This window comes from Poecilia reticulata, chromosome 13, assembly GCF_904066995.2.
Source record: "Poecilia reticulata chromosome 13, P_reticulata-male-v2, whole genome shotgun sequence".
NCBI classification, from domain to species: domain Eukaryota; kingdom Metazoa; phylum Chordata; class Actinopteri; order Cyprinodontiformes; family Poeciliidae; genus Poecilia; species Poecilia reticulata.
This window is the reverse complement of record NC_088842.1, coordinates 8,597,633-8,624,354: the sequence shown is the minus strand read 5'-3', so window position 1 is coordinate 8,624,354 and position 26,722 is coordinate 8,597,633. Positions and strand designations below refer to the sequence as shown.

Genomic DNA, 26,722 nt, shown 5'->3' with positions numbered 1-26,722 from the left:
CTCAGAAATAACGTTTTTGTGTAAGGTTTAAGGGTAAGTTTTTCCTGCCCTGCTGTTTACAGGAGTCATTGTACAACTATTATTTTTTTGTTGTTGGATGGTCCTGAAAAGTATCATTTTTGTTACATTTTGCCCTCTTTTGTCAGGCTGTCCCTTTATATATATATATATATATATATATATATATATATATATATACATAAAAACAAACCCACTCTTATCTCTTTTTTAAGCAGCAACTTGCTTCCTACCTTACATTTAAAGCAAACATATCCCTTCTTTTTTCTTTGTGTGTGCTCATGTATATGACATGGTTGATGAATGAGAAACCGTGGCGCTGCTGTTTTGTTTCATGACATGTTCCACTGAAAAGCGAAGATCCATCCTGCAGAGAAACAAAGTGGCTTGAGAAAAACCGTTTCAGACGTCGTGGTGGTGCTGCCATGACAAAGTAAATAAAGCGATATCATCCATGAGTCGGTGTGCAGATCCGGAGATAATAAACCAGTCAAAAACTATTGCTTCACCGCAACAATGTCCCGGCTTTTACAGGGCTGCCTCAGCAGAAGCCCTCTAAGCTGTACATTATTGATGGGGCTTAAATTGAATGTCTCTTTGTTCCGCCATCGATGGACACCAGGCGTGTGTCGGCTCCACGCAGAGGGTAGCATTGAGTGCCGCGGGGAGTGAGGGGGAGGGAAGGGCACGGGGTGCGTGACTCACCCCATCCCATCATGCAGCAGGGGATTCATCCATCACATTAAGAGGTGCCACATCAATCATTAACAAGGAGTCGTCCGTTGAAAGGATGACGGACAGCTCGACAAATAAGTTGAGATGAAGTGGGACGAGGCGACGCAGGCCTTTTTCCACTTTTAAGGCAGTTCATGCGCGGATGCAGCCGTAGCACATCTAAATGCAACCGGCACAATGGTTCCAGGGAGAAATTTGCTGTAATTCTAAAAAGGAGCTAAATAATAACGGATAATGCGCTTGCGGTTGGAGAGCTTTAACCTCGACTGAACTCGAATCACAGAGTGAATCGGCTGATGCTTTTAGGAGAATCTGAAGTGCTCAGACACGAGCTTCTCTTAATGCTTTTCTCCTGGGTGGTCAGTCACTCTCACAGAGATTCCTGTGTTTTTTTATGTTTTTTTTTCCCACCCCCAACTAACCAGGTATAATAATCCAACAGTCTTGGAAGCCTTTGAGAAGATTGTAGCCACGGATACGTTATCTGCTAATGCGGAACAGGATTGTTTAGCCCTTTGAGGTTTTTTTTTTTATGCCTTTGGTGTCTCTTTATTGTGATGGAAGTTTGCACAGAAACCCAAAGCCTTCAACTCTGTTTGTCGTCAGTCATCAAAATGCACTTATTTAGAATTTTATCTAAGTTCACTTTCCTACTGAAGAGATGACGGTACTGGATGTGTTAAATGACAAAAGCTGCTTTGAAGCTTAAGCTAACAACTTAAGGTGTTTTGGGAATATTTTGCCCTTACATGGTGTGAAACCAGTTTGGTTATTTCAGGTTGTGGAAGTTAAACATTGTAGAAATCTTGGATTTTGTCCTGGTTGGTGGTCAGGTCACAGCTTATGCTTGTATGAGAGTCTGACATCATGTTAACCTGGAGTAAAAACACATTTTTACAGTGCAATGGTATGTATAGATAATGTAATATGACAAAAAAGAATAGAACGTAAAACAATAATTTTTATTTGAAACTATTGCTAATTATTGCTAAAATATTGATTACTGGAGCTTTAATGCTTTTTTAAGAACTTGAGATCATTTCAAAGTGCTTAATGGGTGAAATACTTAATTGGTTAACACAAGTTTAATTAGCTGATATTAGCTGATTAGTCAGGCTATCTGTTCTGATAGCTAGCATGCAGTCCACTGCTTAGCAGACATGCAGCTTGTATGTTACAAAACTGTTACCTCTATCAGAGAAATGGGTTTCACTCCAGTAATTTCCATGTCCTGACTGTCTATGCTTTTGCAGCTGAAGATATTCTCAAATAGCCAAATTTGTTTTTAGAAGACGGTACAAGTTAAGAAAATATAGGATCCTTTTATTAGCCATCTGACTAGTTGTGTTCAGCAGGAGCTGTATGGTAGAAAAGTTTTTAAACTTTTACATTATCCTTAAGACTTTGAGGTTCGTTTTCAGGTCCCTTTGAACACGTCATTTCTGAACTTGTCATTTTAATCAGTTTGTTTCATCTTGTGTTTAGTTATTGTCCCCTTACCTGTGGGGGTTAACATTTACATTACTTTGCAATTAATAGCCCCTCACCCCTTTAACCTCCCCAGCATTGACTCTCAACTGTCAAATATGAAGCTTGTTGTCCAAAACCAATAACAAAAATGTATGAAAAGCCAGACAAAGGGGGTATGTTAATCAGTTGTGTGCCAGGCGGTCAGACACTGTAAAATAGGAATTCAAACACAAAGTTTACCTTTTTCGTTTAGTTTTTTTTCATGACATCAACCAGTATATTTTGCAAAAAAAAAAAAAAAGAAAATGACAATTTTCTCATAACATTATGGTTTTTATGTTTCTTTGTTTCTGCTTCTTCCAAGTTTTATCAGGGCTCGTTACATTTTACCTCAGTACTTCAATCCATGTTCTTCAATGGCTCATATATATACTGTATTTTTTTTTAGTCATTGTCAGACTCTTATGTTTCCATACCTATTCTGGTCCTTCAAGTTCGATCATTCTTGTTCAGACTGATTTGTAAATCTGCTTCCAGTCTGAGTTTGGGTCCTATGCAGGGGTGAAAGTAGGCGGGTACGGTGCGGTGTATCGGGTGAACACCGCAACTTCTCTTAGCGGTGTACACCCGCTAAGAGATTTAGCGGGTGTACACAGTACCTGCAAGAGAGGGGAGCAGCTGTCTGATGTAAAGAATCAATATGTTCACTGTGCAGCTGTGAATGTGCCCACTAATCAGCCGTGACTGATTAGTTTTTCAAGGACAATCTAAAACACGACTTAATCAGTTAATAAATAGCTTTTTCCCCATTTCATATTGTTTCTGAACTCTTCGTGCTTTGCTAGAGCAGCGGTGCAATACGTCAATCGTGGGAGGTTTTGAGTCGATCTCGGCATTAGATGACAAACTGAACGTCGCCAGGAGGCTGAGAGCAGCACGTCCTCCTCTGGCTCCTTGTCAAAACGTTCAGAACTTTATTAAATAACAAGAAAAAAAAAATCCACAAAAAAATCTACAAAACATGTTCAAATGAATGACCCAACAAAAATAATAATCATTATAATTTCAACACAGTGTTGTGCAATTCTGTGCGTTTCAGTTCCATTACCAAAATACCTAGCAGAGCAGGAGTTTAAAATTAATCAACCACCACTGTGTTCAGGGGAGCGCTTATTAATAATTGCAAAATAAATATCAAGCTTGAAAACCTGATAGCGTAACGGACTAAATGTTTTTAACGTAATCTGTGCTGGACTCGAGGAGCGCAGGCAGTTGCCGCGGCAACGGGTGTGCTTAAATGACAAAGAGGGAGTAAAAAGGTGGGAGTGGTTTTGAGTTGATCACTTGTTCAGGTTATTTTATCTTTGTTTACCTTTGCTGTGGCACATCACAGCCGCTGTAGTTTCTGAACGTTCAATAAACGACAAACTTGAACTAAATATCTCGTTCGTCTGTGAGCATCACGTTATTCACAACAAACATCAAACACGGTGAATATGTTTCATTAAGTATTTAACAAACAAATGGCTTCTACCACGATAATTATGTGAAATTAAATTGTCTAATTAAAAATGTATAGTTTTATTGCTCTCTGGCATTTTGCTTTGAGCTCAGAGTCTGAGAGGCTTTTCCTCTATCAAACTTTTTTTTGCTTCTTATTTAGTGGAAATATTGATGTTGATGTGATTTTCTCCAAAATATTAACCTTTTTCAACCTTTATAGCTTCACTGTTGAAAATGAGGCTCTAATATTCACAAATAACATTGAAATAAAATCCAGTCCAACATCTGGTTTGAGGTGATTCTTCTGGAATCTGTTGGAGGAAAAATATACCAACCTCAGAAGACGTGCTTTTAACCTAACAGAGTTCTGTGGTTCCTCCTATCAGTATGAGAGTCAGGGTGAGGATGCACCATGTTAGGAAGATGAAGTGGAAGCTGCAAGATCTAAGAATTATATATATATATATATATATATATATATATATATATATATATATATATATATATATATATATATATATATATATATATAAAATTCGTCATAGTACCCCCAAGAATTTAAAACTACTTTCACCCGTGGTCCTATGTCACACAAAACCTTAACAACCTAATTATGCTTTGATACCAGTAAACTCTTCTTGCCTCTAAGGTTTGACCTACAAAAACAGCCTGAAAATAAAAGTTACATTATAAAGACAATGTTGGTTTAGAAGTAAATGTGCCAGCCCAACATTACCAAAACCTGAGTCAATACATCAATATGTTTTTGCAAAACAGTAGGATTTGATGCCATAAAATCTAAAGGATTTGCTCACAAAGAATACAAGACTCTGAAAAAATGTCAAAAACTTTCTCTAAGAAGGTTGGATCTACCTTCTATAGAGGAGGGCAGTATACTGGAGGGGGCAGTAGAGTCAGCTTGTACATATCCACAGTGAGTCTCTTCATCTTTTTTCTAATACATTTATATACAGGGCACTTAGAGAGGCCAAGTTGCATAGAAAAATAACATGGGGGTGGATTGGAACCATTGCTTAGAGCTCCAGCAGCTCTATGACCACAGTTAGAGGTGAAGAATCTGAGTAAGAATAACAACAACTTTCCTCAGTAACCTCAGTACTGAAGTCCAGATCATGTTGTCTGAAAAGAGGCATATAACCCTTAAAACAAGGAGAGGTTGGGGCAGCTTTATCAAATCTGACAAGCAAAAGGCCTCAGAGTCCCTTTGCTCCTTCCACTTTAGAGACTAGACATGTTGCAGAGCTGAGCACACACGCACTCACGAGCGCTCGCGTAATCAGAAACACACACATTCATTAATGCAACTGAAGACTGCCTAATCAGTTTAAGCTGCTACAACAGGAGTGATGAATCAGGAGCATTGGAAAACGGCTGTTCCAGCAAAGACTGTGAAATAAAAACTGTGTGATATAAAGGAACTCTGGAGGGTGTTGAATAATAGAATTATTTAAATGTTACTTAAGTATCTCTAACACGGGCCTGGTCCTTGTTAATGATATGATCTGGTGACACGTTTCCTGATTTTCAACAAATTCATGGAAACTGCATGCTTTATAGACTCATTCCTCCAGCTTTGGTCAGCTTGCGTTTAGCTTTCCTTGCCATTCCAGACTTAATGTTGACTCCTTGGCTCATACCTGTCAGTATAAATTTACATTCAAAGCCGTTTAAAAAAATATGCTTTTTACATATTTTGTTAAAACTGTCACCATGTCGTGACAGTGTAACATAAGAGAAAATTTATGGAAAATTGAGCTCTGCTGTTTTCCTCCCACTGCTCTGAGTACCCACGGCAGAAATCCACAGCCTGGTCAGAAAAAGCAATCAGAGCCAGGAGGAGGGTTTTAGTGCTGTCAATTATGCTTGAGTACATGTTGTTCATACCCTTCCTCCTGCTCTCTGCTACTACAGCTTCTTTCTGATGGTAGAGCCTACCACGAATGCTAATGCTGGCTAGCATAGCCACAGACGATTGCAGATAAACAGTTTTCCTTTAACGAGAAGTTGTTTCTCCACCAATAGCACATTGAGCAGAGTGTACACGAGCATGATTGACCACACAAAGACCCTCCTCCTGGCTCTTATGAGTTATTTTTGATCAGGAGTGGTGCATTTCTTTTGATTGCAATAGTATCAGTGACCTCGATATTTCTTTTTACTCAATGTAGTTACGTTTTGTAATATGTAAGAAACATTTTCATAAAATGTGCATACTGCAGCTTTAACGCAACAGTCAATAAATGTATTATGAAGAGGTAAAAAAAAAACACATACGTTGCACCTTACTATACTTGCAGGACTATCAAAACTATTAAAAAATTGTGACTTTTAGTCTAGAAAATATGGTAAATATAATTTCATCATCATAATTCCACCTACCCAATAATGAACTATCTTGGCTGCTGATGATATAAAGTCATTTAATGGGAGAAAAAGATGCATGTATAGGAGTAGACCCAAAGTCAGTGAATTGTTTCTTTCCTTTACAATATCCTAATAATATAAATGTGATTAGAAATGTTTGATTCAGCCAGGAGAAAAGTAAAAACATAGTTCAGTCATTTTCACTGAACATCAAAGAGAATAAAACATGACATGCAGCTTGCAGAAAGTCCAAGAAATGTTGGGTTTTTTTTTTCTTTCTGAAGAGACGACACTTTGTGACACAACCTTTTCTATTGTCAAAATTTCTCTGCTCGCTTAATCACAGCTCCTGATTGCGTTCATTCAGCACCGAGGAGCTCGTCAAACCCGCGAATCGAAAACATTTTCAAAGTGGGTTGTGGTGGCAAATTTTAATAAAAGAGATACACTTGCTCTTGCTTTTTACCCGAGCATCCTCCATAACTCATTTAAACTGTTGGCATTTAACTGAGACGAACCCATTGGAATCTGATTGGCTTCAAGTTTATTTTCTATCCTTTAATTACACCAGCTGAGTTTTTCTCTCCAGAGCTGCATGTCCGTCTCCCGATTTCCATGGCAACAGTTATTGCTAATCAGATTCTGCAGCTCTCATCCTCGCGATTATTAATTTTCCAAGCCACATGTCAATCAACCTGTCTTCATGATGGCTTGTAAATGTTCTCATGTTCTTTTAATCAGTTTGATTCATCTTATGTTGTGCAGCGATAATTGATTAGAGAATATCTTAAGGCATTGGCAGTGAACTTGGCTCTTAGTTATTCAGTTTATATTTTGAGTCCTGATTTTAGATGCAGTTGAACCAATATCAGCTCACAGACTCTACATAAGCTGTATGAATGATGTATTTACCTTTAAGCATGCACTACATTTTATATTGCAACAAAAAAACAGTGTCATACTGTTAAACTCTTGAGGTCTTGAGTGAAACTACAATAAAAAAACATCACTATAAGTCAAAGGACCAGAGGTCATGGGGTCCACAGAGGTCCAGTTAGTTTTTCTCTCTCTGGCTCCTCACAACCCAATTTTTTTCTTTAAAATTATGTGTTTATTCATCCAACTATGCATAGTTATGTTATTCAATTTAACAGATTTCACATAGTTCTCTTTTGGAGTCACAAAGGTTTATTTTTCACTTAAGCAGCAGTACATCACAAAGCCATTTAAATAAGCATCAATTTTCCATTTGATAGAGGAAAAGACCCTTAACATTTTTCTTTATTTAGACAGAGAAATAGCATTTTACTTAGAGGTTGCCTTTGAGCAAAACGCAACCTCTTTTTACTCAGAGGTTGCAGACACAACTTGGATGAGTTCTCTACAGCTACAGGAAAACAGAGAAACCTCTTTCAAATTCAAATTAGCATATGCTAAGCGTTGAACCGAAGGAGACGGTTAGCACTTGAAACGGAATAAGAATGATCATAGACACAGAAAATATGCATACTATCACATTAGCTCCTTTGAGTTAAATAAAAACATTTATCTAATTGTGTCTCTGAATAAAATAGTGTTAAACAGAAATAAAGCTGTTAGCCTAACAACATAAAAAACTGCAATAGAGAAACGACTGTGCATCCACAGCTGAAATAAAAGCTATTCATCCCTCCTAAGGCTTTAAGGATTTAGTGATTAAAGATTCCACTTTAATTGGATGTTAAATAAATTAAACAGCCAATTAAATCATAAGATCAACACAGGCAATGCATGATGTATACTTTAAGACAGCCATATGCCAGTGATTTAATCCCAAAGTCACATTAAGGTGAAGCTTGGAGTTGAAACATAATAAAGCCTTTAGGAGTTCTGTAATGATTGTATCTTCAGCTGTGAAGCATGTTTATCTATGTATAATAAACTTCAACCATGAAGATATTCAAGGCGAGTTGTAATGATGGGGGAAAATGGCTCTATCAAAGCTGAGTGTAGATTATTTCATTACATCTCAAAAGCAAACTCTTTTTCGTCCTAAAACCTCGGTTTCACTTCCGTTGAAGTGAACGAAAGCAGGAAGCGGAATATGACACAGGGCATTCTGGAAATATACAACCTAAACTAACAGTCTAGCAGTAGCACAACAAATGGCTTGTGGTGTTTCGCCAAGACAACAGAGAAAACCGCTAAAATCTGACGCTACTTCATTTTCCTTTACATTTTTTAGAATTTTGCATTGTTTCCTTCAGTGACTCTTAATGCAGCGCCACCACAACCAAGGAGGTGAACAGGTTTATCAAAGAGTTTGAATTGCTTGACACAGTGCAGTGAGAAAGCAAACCACTGCAGCTAAATGTTGGAATTTTGACCCCCAATTGAACAGTCAACTGGACTATGAGCTGTGAAAATATCCTTTCTTCTACCAGAACTACAGGGCCAAGTCCAACTCCTGAAAAATATAATCTCCTCTTCACCAAACTTTACACTTAGCACAGTGAACTTAAGAAAGTGTTGTGCTTCTGGTAAACTCCAAACTCAGAGTCTTCTATTGGATTGCCAGACAGAGAAGTGTTGTTCATTACTCCACTTCTTCACTGTCCGGTTAAGGACGCACTCCAAGTTAGCATTGCTTACTTACCCGATTCAGAAGTAAAGCAAATCATGCTGCGGAATTACGTTTTTAATTTTGACTTAGTTCATTTTTCAGCAGAAGTTAACTTGATATTGAATATTTTTTACTAAATGTTGAAATCTAAATCGCAACATTACTTTGGTAAAAGGGTTGAATGTTTCTGACTATAACCACAAGAACTACATTGAAGGATGTACAACAAATGTTATGCACGTACGGGACATGCAAATGTAGCTGGAATAAACCTTGCTCATTGTATGAATAGATTGTTTGGAGAAAGTAATTGACACTCTTCAGAATAAGATCTGAAGACACCAGCATGTGATAATGCATATAGTGTTTAAAATTGCAACAAGCATTATAGCAGCAGGTTTCTTTCCCATTGTCAGACGTCCTTTTTGAGGGGTCAAAACACTAATTTATGTGTTCTAAGAGTTTAATTGCATCTGTATTCAAGGGGATTATTTGAAATTGAAATTGACGGCATGGATGGAAAACGGTATGCTCTTTGGAAAGAAGTGGTTGTTGCTGTTCAAGTGTAACAGTTATTGCCAGGCTTTTCATTTCGAATACCACCTCATTAAATTCTTTTCTTTGAGTACCACTATGCTGTTGAGACATTTTAAATGACACAACAGGAGTTTGACTTCTTCTTTCCATTGTGTTTTTATCTATTTGGAGGGAATGAAATAGGGGGAAAAAGTTTAATTGCAAGTTGGAAAAGTAAACAAGAAGCTTGAATTCTGAATTTCAAGAGGCTAAGATAAACCTTGTATTTCAAGAGGCTAAGATAAACAACCCCAAGCCCAATATCCAACTGTGGATATTGGGCTGCTGTGTGGGTAAAACATGGTGACAGCAATTTATCTGGACGACGCACGTAAAGACAAGTATAGTATTTTACAAACTATAAGTAAAATTTCTTTTTTCACTAATTGGCTGTTCCTTTGACTTTGTCAGTTGTGACTTGTTTATCTTTTTTCCCTCTTCATGACATGTTTTTGACTGATGCGTTAAATATTAATTCGTATGGACATGTACCAAGGACAGCCTGCAACTGTGAATGAAGCTAATTGTGGGTTGAAAACAGGGTGGGCAGAGCCTTTGAAACGAGTCCACAGTTGAATCCACAAAGAACTTGCTGTTTTAGTTCTGATAATCTGTCTATGATGCCTTTGGCAACTACTTCGACACCTGTTGAGGCTTCTGAATGCACCATTCAGGTGAATAATATAAATGACTGCATGCTGACCTTCTTGGTGTTATTGCTTTATGCCACACAGTCGTCTGTCACTCTGGATTTACACCACATGCGTCTCCGTCCTGCTGCGCACTTCACTGGCAGAGTGGAGCCATTCTTGATTTAGAGTAGGATTTGGTGCATCAGAAACTGCCAGATAACTTCCACTCCAACGTCAACAGTTTCTGTGAGGCCCCCGTCACGTTTGACAATTTCTAAATAAATACAACTTATACTCCTGTGCGACTTGTATGTTTTTTTTTCTTTCTTTTTCCTCTTTGTAATGCTTTTTTTTTTTGATTGAAGGGTGCCTCATACTCCAAAGTGACACATAGTCCAGAAAATACAGTAATACATGTACACCCTTTCTTTGAGGACCCATTTCTGTAGTAGTTCTGCAAGGGACTACAGTTGGTAGCACCGTTACCTTGCAGCAAAATGGTCTGGGCTCAAATCCCAGCTTGAGGTCTTTCTACATGTTTTATGTATGCGTGGGTTCTCTCTGTGTACTCTGGATTCCTCCCACAGTTAAAAAAGAACATGACTGTTAGTTTAAATTGTACCTGAATTGTTCTTAGTTATGTGTGTATACATGGCTGTCCATGCTATGTGTCTCGGTGTTGTCCTGTTATGGACCTGTCCAGGTGAACACTGGAAATATGACCCTAGGTATGGATGGATGTTCCTTTAGTATTTCAATGATTTAGTGCCAGTTTGAAAACCATGGCACTATAATTCAAAACTAGCCTACAATGAACCTCAAGCTAGCTGGCTTAATTATCTCAGAAGAGTCTGCAAGCAGACATCCTGAAAATTGACATCCTGAAAAATAGTGTAATACAATTACTTTATGTTTTAGTCTTGCCCTATTCACTGGTGTGCATAATTACAGGATAGTTAGATAGCCAGTGAATAGCCTGCTGTTATCAACAGTTAAGCTGTAATTAGCCAGCGTAGCCAGTATGGTGGCATTAAAAGGCACACAATTTTAAAAATTTGCAAAATGTTGCTTTGTCTTCGCTTTCTCAATCACATCAGGTGGCATTCAGGCCTGATGGTGAAAACAAAACCTTAACTGAATCTGAAAACAAGATTTATTTGTTCCTTTTTGTCCCATAACAGTTTAATATTCATATGTTTTTGACCATAGTAGATTGGGGAAATAAATCATACAATGACTGCCTGTCAGTTAGTGATGTGGCCCAGGGGCCCCGTGTGTAATATTATTTATATTTCTCTGTGTGCTATCGCTTGTTCAAGGCTCAGCATGAGAGCAGTTCCAAGGATAAAGATATATAAATGTTTTCTCTTTTAAAAGAAATATTGTATATAAAATCAATAAAATTAATAGATTTTGTAAAATGAGAAATAGGCCTTACTGTTTCCCCTGATAAAAATGACCTTGTTCGGTTACAAAATACTCCATAATATTCTGGCCAGGCTTTTAGGGGCCAGTAAGTATACTGAAATCAAGCTCCTCTGCAGTTAAAAACTCTCCAATTATGGAAGAACATTAGAAAAAACGGGCACAAGGTCAAGTGTAACAACACTGTGCTGCCCACAGATGTGCCTGCTTTTTAATCGGCTTTGTGTGATCCAGTAGCTCTAAATATAGATGCGAGTCCACTTAAATATGCTGATATTCTATTAGCTAAGTTAAAGTGATTGTTCTAAACCACCAACTCAAGTGACATATTTCTCAGATTTCTGGATCTGTTCATGTGCCTGTGACTGTTAGGTAACTGTAATTTTTACCTACTCACTAATTTATACAAGTAAAAGGGTTTCATATTAGTGGCTGTAGCTAATGAGCTTATTTTTTACATGTGAGGTTTTCATAATTTCATGGTTGTTTGCCCTGTCTGTCTCTGTGATGGACTGGCGACCTCAAGCGACTCCCGGGTGTGAAAAAAAAGTCCTAAATTATCAGAATTATTTCTACAAATGCCCCATATCATGTTTGTTAGCGTTTGTTGCCACCTCCCATCAAATGGCCTAGTTTATACTAACTTGTATAAATTGTTGTTTCTGCAGGCTTTGCATGAGGTCGGGAATTCAGAATTATATTCTGTTTTCCACACAGAAGCTCACACACTATTAGTCCTAGAGTGTGAAAGGATTAATCAATACAGATCTTTGTTTGACAAGTAAAGGCACTGTAACCATATTGTAGGTGTTTTAGAAAGTCTTGAACTTGAAGTCGGAGTTTTAACACTGGACTTTCTTGGGTCCAAGAACACATTGTGATTGCTGTGAATGAGAAAGCAGAAGGTGCTTTTTATTAACTCCTCACTTCTGCCCTCAAAACTGTATTAATGTCGAATACTCCTCCAGAATGGCAAAATGAGAGAGGTGAATGTGTTAAAAACTAGCCACAAGAAATACTGTTGCAAATAAGAGACTCTGTGGCTCTTATAGATCTAGAAATGATCAAAAATAAGGTACTGAATTAATTAGTCAAGGCTTAGACGTTCTTATTTTTTACTAGATCAAAAGCCAACATCTTGTTCATTTTGCAGAAGGAATCGTTTTACTTTCTAGTGAAGTTGGTCTTGAGAATCTGCATACTACTGTTTTCTTCTATTATCACAATTTAGATTAAATTAATGTTTCAATTCTCGGTGAACTTCACATAAACTGTGTCGTTAGCTGTATTTTATCATTGTGATTATTCCTAAGACTGCATTAAAACTTGGGCTGACTAACTCAAGTTTTCCCTTTTTTTTAGGTTAAGATTATTCACATCTGGAGAGTTTTCTAGCTATTAATCCAAAGTATCAATGTTAGGATATTTAAGCCCCTTTGTGATCACCTTTGCTTTTGTGAAATAGTGCTATGTCTTGTCAGAAAATACACAGAATCTAAATGCATAGTTCTTTTTTCCTTCTCCCTCTCGCATTGCTTTAAAAAGTCACTCTTTGAAGATGTTTTAACTCCACTCAGTATTCATGACAGTGTTTGGACATGGGGGATTTATTGTAGCACTCATATTTTCTTCCGTGGACAAATAATTTTCCAGATGTCCCAAACAATCAGAAGGATGATTCATCAAGAAGAAGAAAACTTTTCGCCGGTCGTTTTATGTCCGTTCTTGTCATTTCTGCAGAGTTTCAGTCTGTCGTTTGTTTTTCTTGGACTGAAAGTGCTTCAAGGCATTTGTCTTTCCGTACAGATGCACTGAAGTTCACCTCCTGCCAGTTTTGAGTGTGCTCTGCACTGGTGGCAACACTGTACTGCATAATACTTACTTATTCTCTCCTCTCTTAGATGTTCTGGAGCCTTCTCCACAGCTGTTAAACCTTTTAGCTTTTGTTCATCTAAAAAATGTTCTAGCAGCAATTTTATTGAATGTGAGGCCATTTTGATAGAGAACTGACGGCTGCTTGCTTCTCATTACATAACCACTGGTAACAAGAGAGGGTGATTTCAAGCACATCTGTCCCTCTTTTATATCAGTCAGTCTGATAATTAGTTTGATAGCGGGTTCAGCTGGTCTCTTTTACAGCTTCACCTGTGCTCATTATATGGCTGTGATGAGAAGAAGTTAGCTCTGATTTCTAGGCCAAAGAAGGGTTGCGATCATATTCATTTTTTTTTTTTGTATTTCTATCTTACATGAATCTTTTTAAGTAATGAACTCGCTTTCGAGTGAATTAACATTCATACAGTTAAACGGCAAAAGTGGTCAGACCCCCTTAACATTTTCTCGTTGCGTATTGAACGTCAGTGGTTGGAGATTTTTTGTGGCAGATCAAAATGGTTCCACATTTGACGTTTGACTTCACATATGCTTGTATTGTAAAACTTTGCTCCTTTCCATCCGTCAGTGATTGGACTTTTATCTGTAGGTAAGAGAGAAATGAACTCTGTTATAGACATTTTCTCAATAAATATCAAGGCTAATACAGGACTGTGTTCAAGTTTTTAATTTTGACACAATATTGATTTGCATGCGAGACTTCAATTTTTAGATTTTCCTTTGTAATAAATCCTGAAATGTTTTTTCACTTCTCAAGCATGCACAAATTATCAAATAGAATCCAATTAATATATATTTAACTATGTGGTTTCTAATGTGACTAAATGTAACGCAAAAAATCACCAGGACTGTAGATCAATGACGATTTGCAAAATGTTTGGATCGCATGTTTATTTACATAAAAAGTAATGGAATCCTTAAAAGTGTATGCATGGACCATTGTGAGTGTCCATTAGCTGGAGCAAACTGCTGAGTCAAACCCTTTAAGAATCACTTTAAGAGTAGCATAAATCAACAAAAATGTGGGAGAAAGACTTGCTCTGCATAAAGATAGTGGAATCTGTCTGCCTTTGAAAGCCTTGAAACCTTATTATTTCCTGTCTTCCAGAGGTTTAGCTGGCACAATCTGTTCTGTTTTTTTTTTCTTATATATTATATTTGTTTTCTGCTTAAACTGAAGTATGGCTGAGCTTCAAGATTCTTAAAAGGAAGACCTTTTCTGGATCGAAAGGTAACAAAATCCATCGGGGCAAAGTTGGAGCGCTGAGTAAGCATCGGTTTTGACGGGTTGTGTGCAAAACTATTACACTGAATTGCCAAATCAAGCACAAATTATCGGTTGTTGGCAGATTTCTGTGCCTCCAACTCATCCTTGAGTTCTACCAGAGTGACATTGGAGACCTCATTTAGCTCTTCACAGCAAGTCGGAGAGAAAAGTTATTAAAAAAAAAAAATCTTCCTGTAGTCCTAAATAATTCAGGGAAGCAGATGCCTTTTTAAATAACGGGTTGTGTGCCGGTGCTATTATTCTGTTCCCCCTGATATGACGTGAACATTGTGTCATTTGTCCAGCTTTCTCGCTTCACTGTTTCATTATAAAAGGTTAATGGAACGACAGGACCTTCCTGTGTGACTTCACCTCCCCGTCAGTCCAGTCCCACACTGCGCCTTCAGAAAACCGCACATTTAGCTGCCTCCAAATCATCCCGCTTCAGGTTTTTAGCCGATTATTAAGTGTCATATTCCGATGAATGGCCTAAAATACAGCTGGCCCATCAATTTTTCATGATTGTGCCGTCTACTAAGCCTAACGTATAGCCTACAGACAGACACTTATGCATATTAATTAGTATGGAAATGACAGGACAATTAGTCTCTCAGCCGAGGACATAAAAAAAAAAAAAAGAAAAGAAACCAGGCGAGGCGATTCACAGATAACGGTCTAAAAGGCACGATGATGTTGGCAGCAGCATAAAATACAGCTTATGAAGACGTATCACAACACGACTTGACTGCAAATAACATACGACGTAATAAATTTGTGCCGTGTCAGGAGCATCGCGAGCCGAGAGCCGTACGGATTTCCAACGGGCATTCGCCCCCTCCCTCCCTGGGCTGTTAACATTTTAGAGGGCAAAGCAGCTGGAACCAAAGGTTAATGTCCACATCATTAGCGAGCGACACCGCACACGTTTATCCCTGTTGGTTTAATTAAATTACAGTGAATTCATAAAAGGGCGATTTATCCCGCTCAGCGCAGTTACTGCAGTCTTAATGGAGCACCACATCGCTGTTCAGCTGATTTACCCCCTCAGGCTTCAAAGTGGGTCGTCTTCATGTTGAGTTTGTTATGGCCTACTTAACAATACAGTAACTTTTTATTTGGATCATCCGTCAAATCAGCTGATTGGCTTAGTCGTTCTATGCCACATACAAAGGGGGATTTAAAAAAAAGAAAGAAAAAAAAAACTCTTAGCTCACATTGAAAATCCTTGGTTACAGATACAGTGTGCTGCAAAAGTACCTTTGAACTTTGTCGTGCGTAAGCAGCAAACTTTAGTGTTTTGTTGGGATTTGTGTAGCAGGCAGTGCAACATCTTGCAAGAGGTAATTTTCATAAAAAAATTTATTTGTTTTTTACATATTTGCTAAAACTGTCACTATGTTTTAATGTAACACGAGACAGATAGTCTTTGAATAAAATTGAGCAGTGTCACTGCTCAGGTCAGAAACAACTAATCAGGGCCAGGACGAGGGTCTTAGCGCTGTCAATCATGCCTGTGTACATGCTGTTCACACAGTAAACCCCAGAATCCCCAAAGCACTAAGGAGCGGACCATGAATGTGCAAGCTAGTTAGCGTGGCTATCAATGACAACAGTTTTTCCATGCCAGTAAATTGTTTTTCCACAAATGGCACAGCAGCGCATACACAAGGTGATTGACAACATTAAGACATTCCTCCTTGCTGTGATTGGTTGCTTCTGTGTATTTCTCCAGATGCACTCCAGAAATGTGGCCATTAAAAAGTAAAATAAATAAAACAATATTTAAAAAACTAAATCAATTTCAAGTTTATCTCAAGCAAAAAAATGAGTCACCAGAAATATTTGGAAGAGGATGCTCTGATCAGATTAGGGGAAAGTTTCACTTTTTGGCCCACACACAAAACACTGTGAAAACTAAAACTATCATAATGGAGGTGGCAGCATCATGGCATGGGATACAGAAGACTTGATACTGAAATGGACCACATCATGACCACAGCAATATATATATAACAAGGTTGATATTAGGGTGGTTTAGATTTTAGTTCATCGTGTTTTAGAATGGCCCAGGCAAAGTAGAGTCCTAAAATCTGACTAAACATGAGCTTTATTTTTTAAGAAAAAGGATGTGCAAAACTTCCAATCTTTAGCTGGGAAAGCTGGAAGAGCCATACATTAAAAAATGACTTGCAGCTGTAATTTCAAAGGTTGTTCTCTACAACATTGACAAACGAGGGCTGAACACAAATGCACGCCACACTTATCAAATTTTTATTGGGGAAACAAACAACTTGAACACTGTTCTTTCCCCTCCGCTTTGCAAGCACTTGCTTCTTTGTGCTGGTCTAGTACAATTTCCAATAAAGTGCATTATAGTCTGTGGTGCAACATGACAAAGTGTGTGAATTTAGCAAATCCACGTAAGCTGGGAAAACATGCTGCAGACTAACCAGCGTTTCAGGGAGCTGACGCGACTTAAGCTTGTGGTGATGTAAGACTTTCACAAATAACTCTGACTGAAGCTCGAAAAATTCACATCTTCAGCTCAACAAATTCTTAGCAGAACAATTATCCCCAAATCAAACTATGTGGACAGGTAGGCTGCTGTGCAAGTCTAAAAATTGATAAATATGGTGATTATACACCCCCTAGTGGAAAATCTGAACAAAAACATGGCTTCCCAAATACCCCACACACCACTTTCTCTTTCTTGCTCTCTTTCTCACACACACAAACTTTTTTCTTCTGTGCCTGCGACACGCATCAAAAACAGAAAAAAAAACTCAAACTGAATGCATGAATTTGAATGTCTCTCTCATATTGTGCTGCTCCTCTGTTTGTACCAGCCACATTCCTCAAGTAATAACAAAGCACAATGTGTGTGTGCCACTTACACTCAGTTTGATAAATTAATTCCTTTCATTTCCTGCAGCTCGGAATAACCAAAGCTCCCCTCATACGTCAGGAATTGTTTCATAGGAACTGAAAGATGCGCTCCCTAACGCAGGACTGCAGAGCACAAACAAGGCGCTTTGACTTTAAACTGCTGCAGAGTCTCTGCTGGTTTCATCTAAGAAAACCAACTTCTCTTTTCACTTGGCATAAAAGTTTAAAAGGAGGGACGTTAAAAACAAAACAAAAAATCGCAAAGACATAAAGAGACGTATCATTAGAAATCCTAATTTTCTCAAGAAAGTAAGCAGTGGTATATTTCATGTTACTTTCGTTATTTTGTTTGCGATTAACGGCAAATAAATCCGTAGTATTATGCTTGAAAACTATTGCATTACACAGGAGCAAGAAAATGATACAGAAATACAATGTTATAGCGTATACAACCATGCTACATTTGATGATTAATCGATTACTGACTTAGTTGGCGATTATTTCAATAATAGATTAATCATGATTAACCCTTTCAGCCCCAGTCCAGAGTGAAGTTTTTCACAGATTTGTAGACTTGTCATCTGCTGGTGTAAGTCCAAACTAAATGCTAAGAACATTTTTGAAGATTCATGTGTTCACACATTCTTTGTAAACATTTTTATTATTATTATTATTATTATTATTCATTCATTCTTGTTCATCTTGCTTAATTTCTCCAGTGTTCCTTTATCCATTTATTAACCTTTGTTTCACCAGGAAGATCCTAATGAGATTAAGTCTCTTTTGCTAGAGAATGCTGGCCAAGGAATTTATGCAAATGTTTCCGTCATTTCTAGGCTTTTCTCCCACATCTGAAGCTCAGTTAATGCTTCAGCCCGACTCCAACACATTCTGCTGATCAGACTAACCTGTTATCATCCTGTCTCATTTCCTTCATGCTGTTTTCACCTGCCATTGCTCTGCTGCTGAGCTCCACTTCATTAAGTTATAGATTAGGGTGACATTACCAGCTTCTTGTCTGCATATGAGTCCACAGCAACCACCACTCATGTCGCCTGATGCCGGCCTCTGCTGACAGGCTTAATGGAGATCCTGGCTTCATTCCCCAGCTGGACTTGCCTGATTGTCGCCATGCCAATGGCGCATTAATGCATTAATTCATGTAAAAAGAGCAGACTTCTCAGTTGGACAACAGCAATTTAAGTCTTTTAGTTTAAGTCTCTAGATGATATGTATTTTGATATACAGTGAGGGTTGTCTATACAGTTTTCCTCACCAAAATTCCCTGGTTTTTAAAAGAAATTCTCACTCATGTTTTCCTTAAATGCATTAATGAATGGACTTCGACTGTGGAACAAGAAATAAACTGTAGAAATGGAAATATTTTCATGTTCTATTTTTTTCTTTTTCCATACTTGGAAAGTACTTGTCCAGAACGGAATGACTTATTAAACCAGTGGTGTCCAAAGTCGGTCCTAGAGGGCCGGCGTCCTGCATATTTTAGTTCTCTCGCTGGTTAAATGCACCTGGATCAAATGATGGCTCATTAGATGGCCCAAGAAGAAGATTGACATGCTGAAGACGTTACCGCTATCAGGGAGAGAACTAAAACATGCAGGATGCATTAAACGATGTCCACCAAATTACTCGAATTTTATGTGCAACCCGATCTGACTGTGGATTATTCCGAAGACATTAAACCACACAGAATAAAAAGACAAAAAGAAACATGACAGATTATTACCCCAGAACAAAACCAAAATAAAACTAAGCAACTTCTTGTTGGTCAATATTTTAGTCTCTTTAGCCACATTTCCTTACTATGATTGGATATTATGGAATTATTTTAAAGGTTGTTTAAGTAGTTTCTAAACATCAACTTGCCCTGCAAAAACATAAAAAACTTACCAAATATTTTTGACTTCTTTCTGCTAGAAATATTGTTGCAGTTGAAATAAGAGAAAAATAACTTAAAAGTAACTTTTTGTAAAGATAAATACATTTTCAGTCAATAATTGAATATTTACTTAAAACGTACTAGTTTCACTGGCAGTTTTTTTCTTCACTTATAACAAGGCAATATTAAAGTGAAAAAATCTGCCAGTAGAATTTGTGGTTTTTATCAATATTCGAGAATTACTGAGAAAAACAACCTTAGTTCTCTTGCTGAAAAAGTTACTTTTAAGTCATTTTGTCTTATTTAGTGTACCATGATGTTTGCACTACAAAGTAGGAAAAAAAATACTTGGTGAGATTTTGTGTTTTTGTAGTGAAAAGGTGTGAATTTTAGTTCATTCCTTCCTGCTCATTTTCTGTAGCTAAAAATGTCGAGTATAAAATGACCAGAACAAGGCAAAGGGTCAAAATGACCAGCACCCAAAATATTCCACTCACATGGAGCTTCCATTACATTTGGTGCCACATCACATGTTAAAAACAAACCTTTCCAGCCACTTCACATTCTCCTGTGAACGCAGGATCTTGTGGAGTGAAGAGCTCTCTCTGAGATAGCAGTTTATTTTATTTTTTAACACCGAACAGATCAGCCTCCGCAGCAGTCTTGTTCCATCTGTAATCCTCATCTCGTATCTGATGCTTTCCACACCAGCCAGCTCCTTATTCCTAACACTCTTGATCTTTTTCCCCCCTCTGCACATCTCAATGCTGCTGTCTCTCAATGAGCTCCTGCTAGCTGTGATGGAATTAGAGCTCTGGTCCTCAAAAAAGCCAGTGCAAATTCGCCTTCACTGCTCCAAGCATCAATTTCGCTCAGCTTGTTTTCATTTCTTTTTCTTCTACTCCTCATAAAAAAAAAAAAAAACACACGGACACAAAAAAATGTTGAAATAGATGGTGTTTGTTACACCAAAGCAGCCCCTTGCCTGACTCTTTGGTTTATTTTCCTGCTTTCAAGGTTTGTTTTGGTTCTGCAAAACTGGGAGATTGATTTCTGACTTTCTGCTTTTTGTCTTTTCTTGTTTTATAATGTATAGTTTTGATCTTGAAAAGTATGGAAAAACTTTTAAAAGTATTCATTCATTTCAAGGTAAATGGATCAACTTTGTCAAATTTAATTTAGAAATGAATATATGCAAACTGGCAAACGGCTTGTTAGCTATTGATTTCTCCGAGCTCCTTGATTTTGTTTGTATTTTAGTGCACAAATCTTTTATTAGATTTGTGCGTGTAATTAGGAAGCAGTTACCTTTTAGCCAGTGGTGGAGAAAGTACTCAAAAAATGTACTTAAGTAAAAGTACAAATACACAGTCAAAATTGTACTCAAGTAAAAGTCAAAGTACCACATTAACATTTTACTTATGTAAAAGTTAAAAAGTGCTGGCTTTTAAAAATACTTAAGTATTAAAAGTAAAAGTACTCGCTGAATGCATTACCTAATCGCTAATATCATTAAGTGTGCCGATTGTATTTAATTTTAATACATCAGAAATGTGTTTATTTTAATACATTTCTGATGTATTAAATGTGCCATTTTAATGGCACATTTCTGCCATTAAAATGGAACACGTTTAACCACAGATTAAACGTGTTCTTATTGTGTTTATTCTCTGTAACAGTTTAGACTTAGATATGTGATTCTATGGATCATAATTTCAGGGATGGAAACATCTTGTCTCCTGTCCTAACATAGCATGAACTTCATTAGTGACATTTATTTAGAAAGAAATCCAACTGAAAGGGGATGGAAAGAAGGTGAGGGGAGGCAACCAAGGAGCCATGTAGCAGAGTTGTAGTCAAGACCACCGAACCCGAGACCAAGACCAGCGCCCCGCGCTAAATGACACAATAAAATTAAGTTTACCTATCAAAATTGGTTCTCAGATTGATCTGAAAGATCCCATTCCCATAAAAACACCTAGATATTAAATACTTAGAGCTGAAATATATTTAACCAGTATCAATTAAAACTCACTTCATTCTGTTTTGCTTTCATCGCTGTGCTACAATCCGCAGAGGTCCCCTGCCATCACTAGAAAAATAACGCCCTGGGCGGTCAGAAACCACAACTGAAACATTGCAATTAACGGTAAATAAAGTTCAACTATGAACACTGTCCAACGGCGCAACAAGTAACTAAGCAGAATGAGCACCGTGACTGTTCTCACCCTCCCTCCCACTGCGATGTTTGCCACCATGACAGGAAACGAAATCAATCAATGAGCAATGAGCATGCTCTGTGTTCATACATTCAACTTTTACTTACTCAGCGATTAAATAAATGTGTGTATGTGTATATATATGTATATATACATCTACTGCAGTATATATCTACCGCAGTGTACACAAGAACAAAGAACCGCTCTCAGTGAGGCTTCAGTCCTTAAGAATCGGATCGTTCCTGAATGTCATACCACTATATTGCAGACTTTGGTCACAGCGTTGTCCCATATATGCGACACCTCAGTCAACACACAATAATTCAGCGCATGAGTGACAACTTTTTTTCATCGCAGATGCAAGATGTGTCTCTGTGGACGTGATGCTTTGTTAGCATCACGTCCACAGATCTTACCTTTCTTTAAGCTTTCCTTCCAAGTGACGCTAAAAGTTGGACGAAGTCCCGCCGTCTGTGAAAGCGAAGCGCTGCTGATTTTACATGTCGCCATATCTTATGATTTATGCAGCTATTATCGATCAGACAAACATCTCCTCCCGCTCAGAGGAAACCACTGCGCATGTCTGGCGCTCCGCGTGCGAGTAAAGGTGGAGGCGATGGGTGACAACAGAGTTATATATTAATGATGTAAACCTATGTTTAAGTTTGTGTCCTTTGAATATTGCAATATTAAGTATTGACGTTTTGTTTGTCTTTTTTTTAACGTTATTTACAGTTTAACCGGCATTTCCGCGTAAAGCACTCGGCAATAAAAAGAACAGTTACAACATCAACGGCTACCTTATGTTCTTCGTAACACTATACCACACGGACGTGGCTGACCCAGAAGATGTCGCCTCTTATTTCAGCAGTATATCTCTACCTTCTGTCACAGGAGAGGATCGTGCCTTCTTAGATGCTGCTATCACTCCGGAGGAAGTTTGGGCTGAAATTAAATCTATGCCAAACAGAAAATGTCCTGGACCCAACGGGTTTCCGTTGGAATTTTTTAAGTCATTTTGGCCTGAGATTCAACCAATATTCATGCCCGCTGTTGATGACATTTTGAGAAATGGCATCAACAGCTCATGGAGACACTCCTCCATTTGTTGGCTTTTAAAAGAAGGTAAAAGTCCCCTGCGTTGTTCCTCCTTTAGACCTATTAGTTTACTTAATGTCGATTATAAAATTGTGGCAAAAGTATTAGCCCGGAGATTGGAAAACATCCTCCCTAAAATAAAAAACCCAGATCAGGCGGGGTTTATAAAGATGAGATATGGCACAGACAATATACGACGCATTCTTAATGTTGTTCAGTACCTTAATACTCACAAAGAGCCAACGGTAATTGTTTCCCTCAATGCCGAGAAGGCTTTTGACCGTGTTGAATGGCCGTTTCTTTTTCAGGTGTTATATAAATTTGGTCTGGGCCTAAATTTTATCAATCTGGTTAAAAGTTTTTACTCAGACCCAACAGCCTCAGTTAACACAAATGGTTTGATGTCTGAGCCCTTCAAGAATCATAGCGGTTGTAGGCAGGGGTGCCCCCTTTCACCCTTATTGTTTACATTGTTTATTGAACCTCTGGCCGAGATCACCAGGACTAATCCAGATGTATCTGGAATTAATATAGGCAGTAGAAACCATGTGATTTCATTACTCGCAGATGATGTGCTTTTGTATCTGTGCAATCCTGAGAAATCAATTCCAGCTATCCTGGAGTCTATGGCTACATTCAGTGATTTGTCAGGATACAAAATCAACTTAGGAAAGTCTGTCGCCACCCCTTTCAGCATCCCCCCAGAAAGGTTGATGCAATCTCCCTTTCAAATGTCTATGAGAGGCTTCAAATATCTGGGTATTTTTGTTACACCTGATCTCAATTATCTCTTTGAAACTAATTATTCACCTTTAATTCAGAAGATAAAAAATTTATTTAATAAACTGGGCTTCCCTACAAACCTCTTTCTTAGGGAGAATTAACACTATAAAAATGAACATCCTTCCGCGACTCAACTATTCATAGCAAAATCTTTCCTGCTACTTATCCTCTGCACACTTCAAATCACTAAATTCTTATTTATCTCGCTTTATCTGGGACAATAAACAGCCAAGAGTCAAGTTTTCTATATTAACTATACCAAAACATCTTGGAGGGCTATCATTACCATCCCTGCAATTTTATTATTGGTCAGCACAACTTAAAATCATATCAAATTGGTTTATGAATAGAGGGAACTCTTTATGGTTGGATCTGGAATCTCAGTCTTATGTATTACTCACTTGGCTGTCCAACAGTTTGACTACTTGGAACCAGGCCCGGGAATGTCTGTCTGTACTTTGTGTATGTAGGCTACATGTATGTTTTTATGCGAATACTGCAGTGCTCCTTGTTGATTTATGGTGGGTTGTTTTTGTTTACTTCTGTTGATGTTTTATACAAAGTTATAAAAATCAATAAAAAAATAAAAAAGAAAGTGAGACTGGGGGAGGCGGAGTCTTGCAGTAAAATCGACGGGAGTATGTGTCCATGGACCTATCATGAGAAAAATAAAGACATTTCTGTTCATTTAGCCTGTATTTAACAGATGAGACAAAATGGTAATTTATTTTGTTAAATTTATTGTTTTATGAAAAATTTAGCCCTTCATGATAAATTTTGCTGAACGATAAATTGTCCCAGAAGGTACTGCGATTAACGATGATATTGTTTTGAAACCATTTTTAATTAATATAATGGTGTTGGCATAATACAAGAACATTCTCAAAGATCAATAAACTTTAAACGCTGGAAGTGGAAAACATTTTAAATGGTATACATAAAGCGAATAAAATGAATTATGAAATCTCTGGAAACAAAATTGTCTTAAACGTCTAACTAAAGAATTATCCAGTTTTTGGAAAAACGATAAATAATGCAAACTGAAAATATTGGGTTTGTTTTAATTTACTATATAATGAACTGATTTATTGTGACGGGCCTATCAATCAATCAACTTTAGATTAACTCAATCGATAACTTTCATCCCTCCTTAAAACACAAATGATGAATTTATGCTAAAATAGATCAAGACTTTAGTCAGGTAAGTCGAGGAGAGTCACCAGAGAGTTGTGAAGAGCCACCAGAGAGTCGAGAAGTGCCACCAGAGAGTCAAAAACCACCAGAGTCGAAAAGAGCCACCAGAGTCGAAAACCACCAAAGTCGAGAAGAGCCACCAGAGAGTCGAAAACCACCAGAGTCAAAAAGAGCCACCAGAGAGTCGAAAACCACCAGAGTCGAGAAGAGCCACCAGAGAGTCGAAAACCACCAGAGTCGAAAAGAGCCACCAGAGAGCCGATAAGAGCCACCAGAGAGTCGAAAACCACCAGAGTCGAGAAGAGCCACCAGAGAGTCGAAAACCACCAGAGTCGAAAAGAGCCACCAGAGAGCCGATAAGAGTCACCAGAGAGTCGAGGACAGACACCAGAGAGTCGAGAAGAGCCACCAGAGAGTCGAGGACAGACACCAGAGAGTCGAGAAGAGCCACCAGAGAGTCGAGGAGAGCCCCCAGTGAGTCGAGGAGAGCCACCACAGAGTCGAAAACCACCAGAGAGTCGAGGAGAGCCACCAGAGAGTCGAAAACCACCAGAGAGTCGAAAACCACCAGAGAGTCGAAAACCACCAGAGAGTCGAGGAGAGCCACCATAGGGTGGAGAAGAGCCACCAGAGAGTCGAGGAGAGCCACCAGCGAGTCGAGGACGGCCACCAGCGAGTCGAGGAGAGCCACCAGCGAGTCGAGGACGGCCACCAGCGAGTCGAGGACGGCCACCAGCGAGTCGAGGAGAGCCACCAGCGAGTCGAGGACGGCCACCAGCGAGTCGAGGAGAGCCACCAGCAAGTCGAGGACGGCCACCAGCGAGTCGAGGAGAGCCACCAGCGAGTCGAGGAGAGCCACAGGCGAGTCGAGGACAGCCACCAGCGAGTCGAGGAGAGCCACCAGCGAGTCGAGGACGGCCACCAGCGAGTCGAGGAGAGCCACCAGCGAGTCGAGGAGAGCCACCAGCGAGTCGAGGACAGCCACCAGCGAGTCGAGGACGGCCACCAACGAGTCGAGGACGGCCACCAGCGAGTCGAGGAGAGCCACCAGCTAGTCGAGGAGAGCCACCAGCGAGTCGAGGAGAGCCACCAGCGAGTCGAGGACGGCCACCAGCGAGTCGAGGACGGCCACCAGCGAGTCGAGGAGAGCCTCCAGCGAGTCGAGGACGGCCACCAGCGAGTCGAGGACGGCCACCAGCGAGTCGAGGACGGCCACCAGCGAGTCGAGGACGGCCACCAGCGAGTCGAGGAGAGCCACCAGCGAGTCGAGGACGGCCACCAGCGAGTCGAGGAGAGCCACCAGCGAGTCGAGGACGGCCACCAGCGAGTCGAGGAGAGCTACCAGCGAGTCGAGGACGGCCACCAGCGAGTCGAGGACGGCCACCAGCGAGTCGAGGACGGCCACCAGCGAGTCGAGGAGAGCCTCCAGCGAGTCGAGGACGGCCACCAGCAAGTCGAGGACGGCCACCAGCGAGTCGAGACCCACCAGCGAGTCGAGGAGACCCACCAGCGAGTCGAGGACGGCCACCAGCGAGTCAGGCAGCCTGCAGCGATTCGGGAAGCCAGCAGCAAGTCGAGGACGGCCACCAGCGAGTCGGGTAGACTGCAGCGATTCGAGAAGCCAGCTGCGACTCGAGAAGCCAGCATTTACAAGGGGGTAACCAAAAGTTTCCAGGATGACGCTGCTGCACGCGCAGTTTTTGTAGTCCGCTAGTTATTTGTTCGACCACGCATTCTCAATCAGTGTGCCAAGCGGTGTTGATGTGGAAGGTTTCGTCTACCTGCAGTGAACTTTCTTGGAAGAGCTGTTTTGTCCAGCCGTCGTTTTTCTTCATGGAGAAGTTCTATGAGCAGCGCATGGCTGAAGCTTTGGTTCCTGCTCGGGGAAAGAAGCAACGAAAACCGTTCAAATGTTGAAGACATTTTACAAGGATGACGCTATGTGTCGAGCTCAAGTTTACTCGTGATTCACCCGCTTGAAAAATGGTGAAATGTCAATTGAACATCAACTGCTTTTTTTTCCGAAGCATGAAGCAAAACTTCACAGCTGTGCTGTGAAGCCGGAAAAAAAGCAGTTGATCAATTGACATTTCACCATTTTTAAAGCAGTGCGAACAAAGAGTAAACTTGAGCTTGACA

At 39.3% G+C, this 26,722-nt stretch overlaps 1 protein-coding gene across 1 annotated transcript; it reads right to left on the bottom strand.

Moving 5' to 3' along the window:
* Nucleotides 1-13,562: 13,562 nt before the first annotated feature.
* On the bottom strand, nt 13,563-25,315 carry LOC145554602 (uncharacterized). The gene is made up of 2 exons (XM_081614768.1): nt 22,391-25,315; nt 13,563-13,822 (listed from the first exon to the last, which is right to left on the bottom strand). The coding sequence occupies exon 1, from the start codon at nt 25,191-25,193 to the stop codon at nt 24,747-24,749; it is 447 nt and encodes a 148-aa protein (XP_081470894.1). The 5' UTR covers nt 25,194-25,315; the 3' UTR covers nt 13,563-13,822; nt 22,391-24,746.
* Nucleotides 25,316-26,722: the final 1,407 nt, after the last annotated feature.

What these genes read in the sequence shown, in the direction of transcription:
- LOC145554602 (XM_081614768.1), bottom strand. Translation starts at nt 25,193, where the DNA reads ATGGTGGCTCTCCTCGACTCTCTGGTGGTTTTCGACTCTCTGGTGGTT.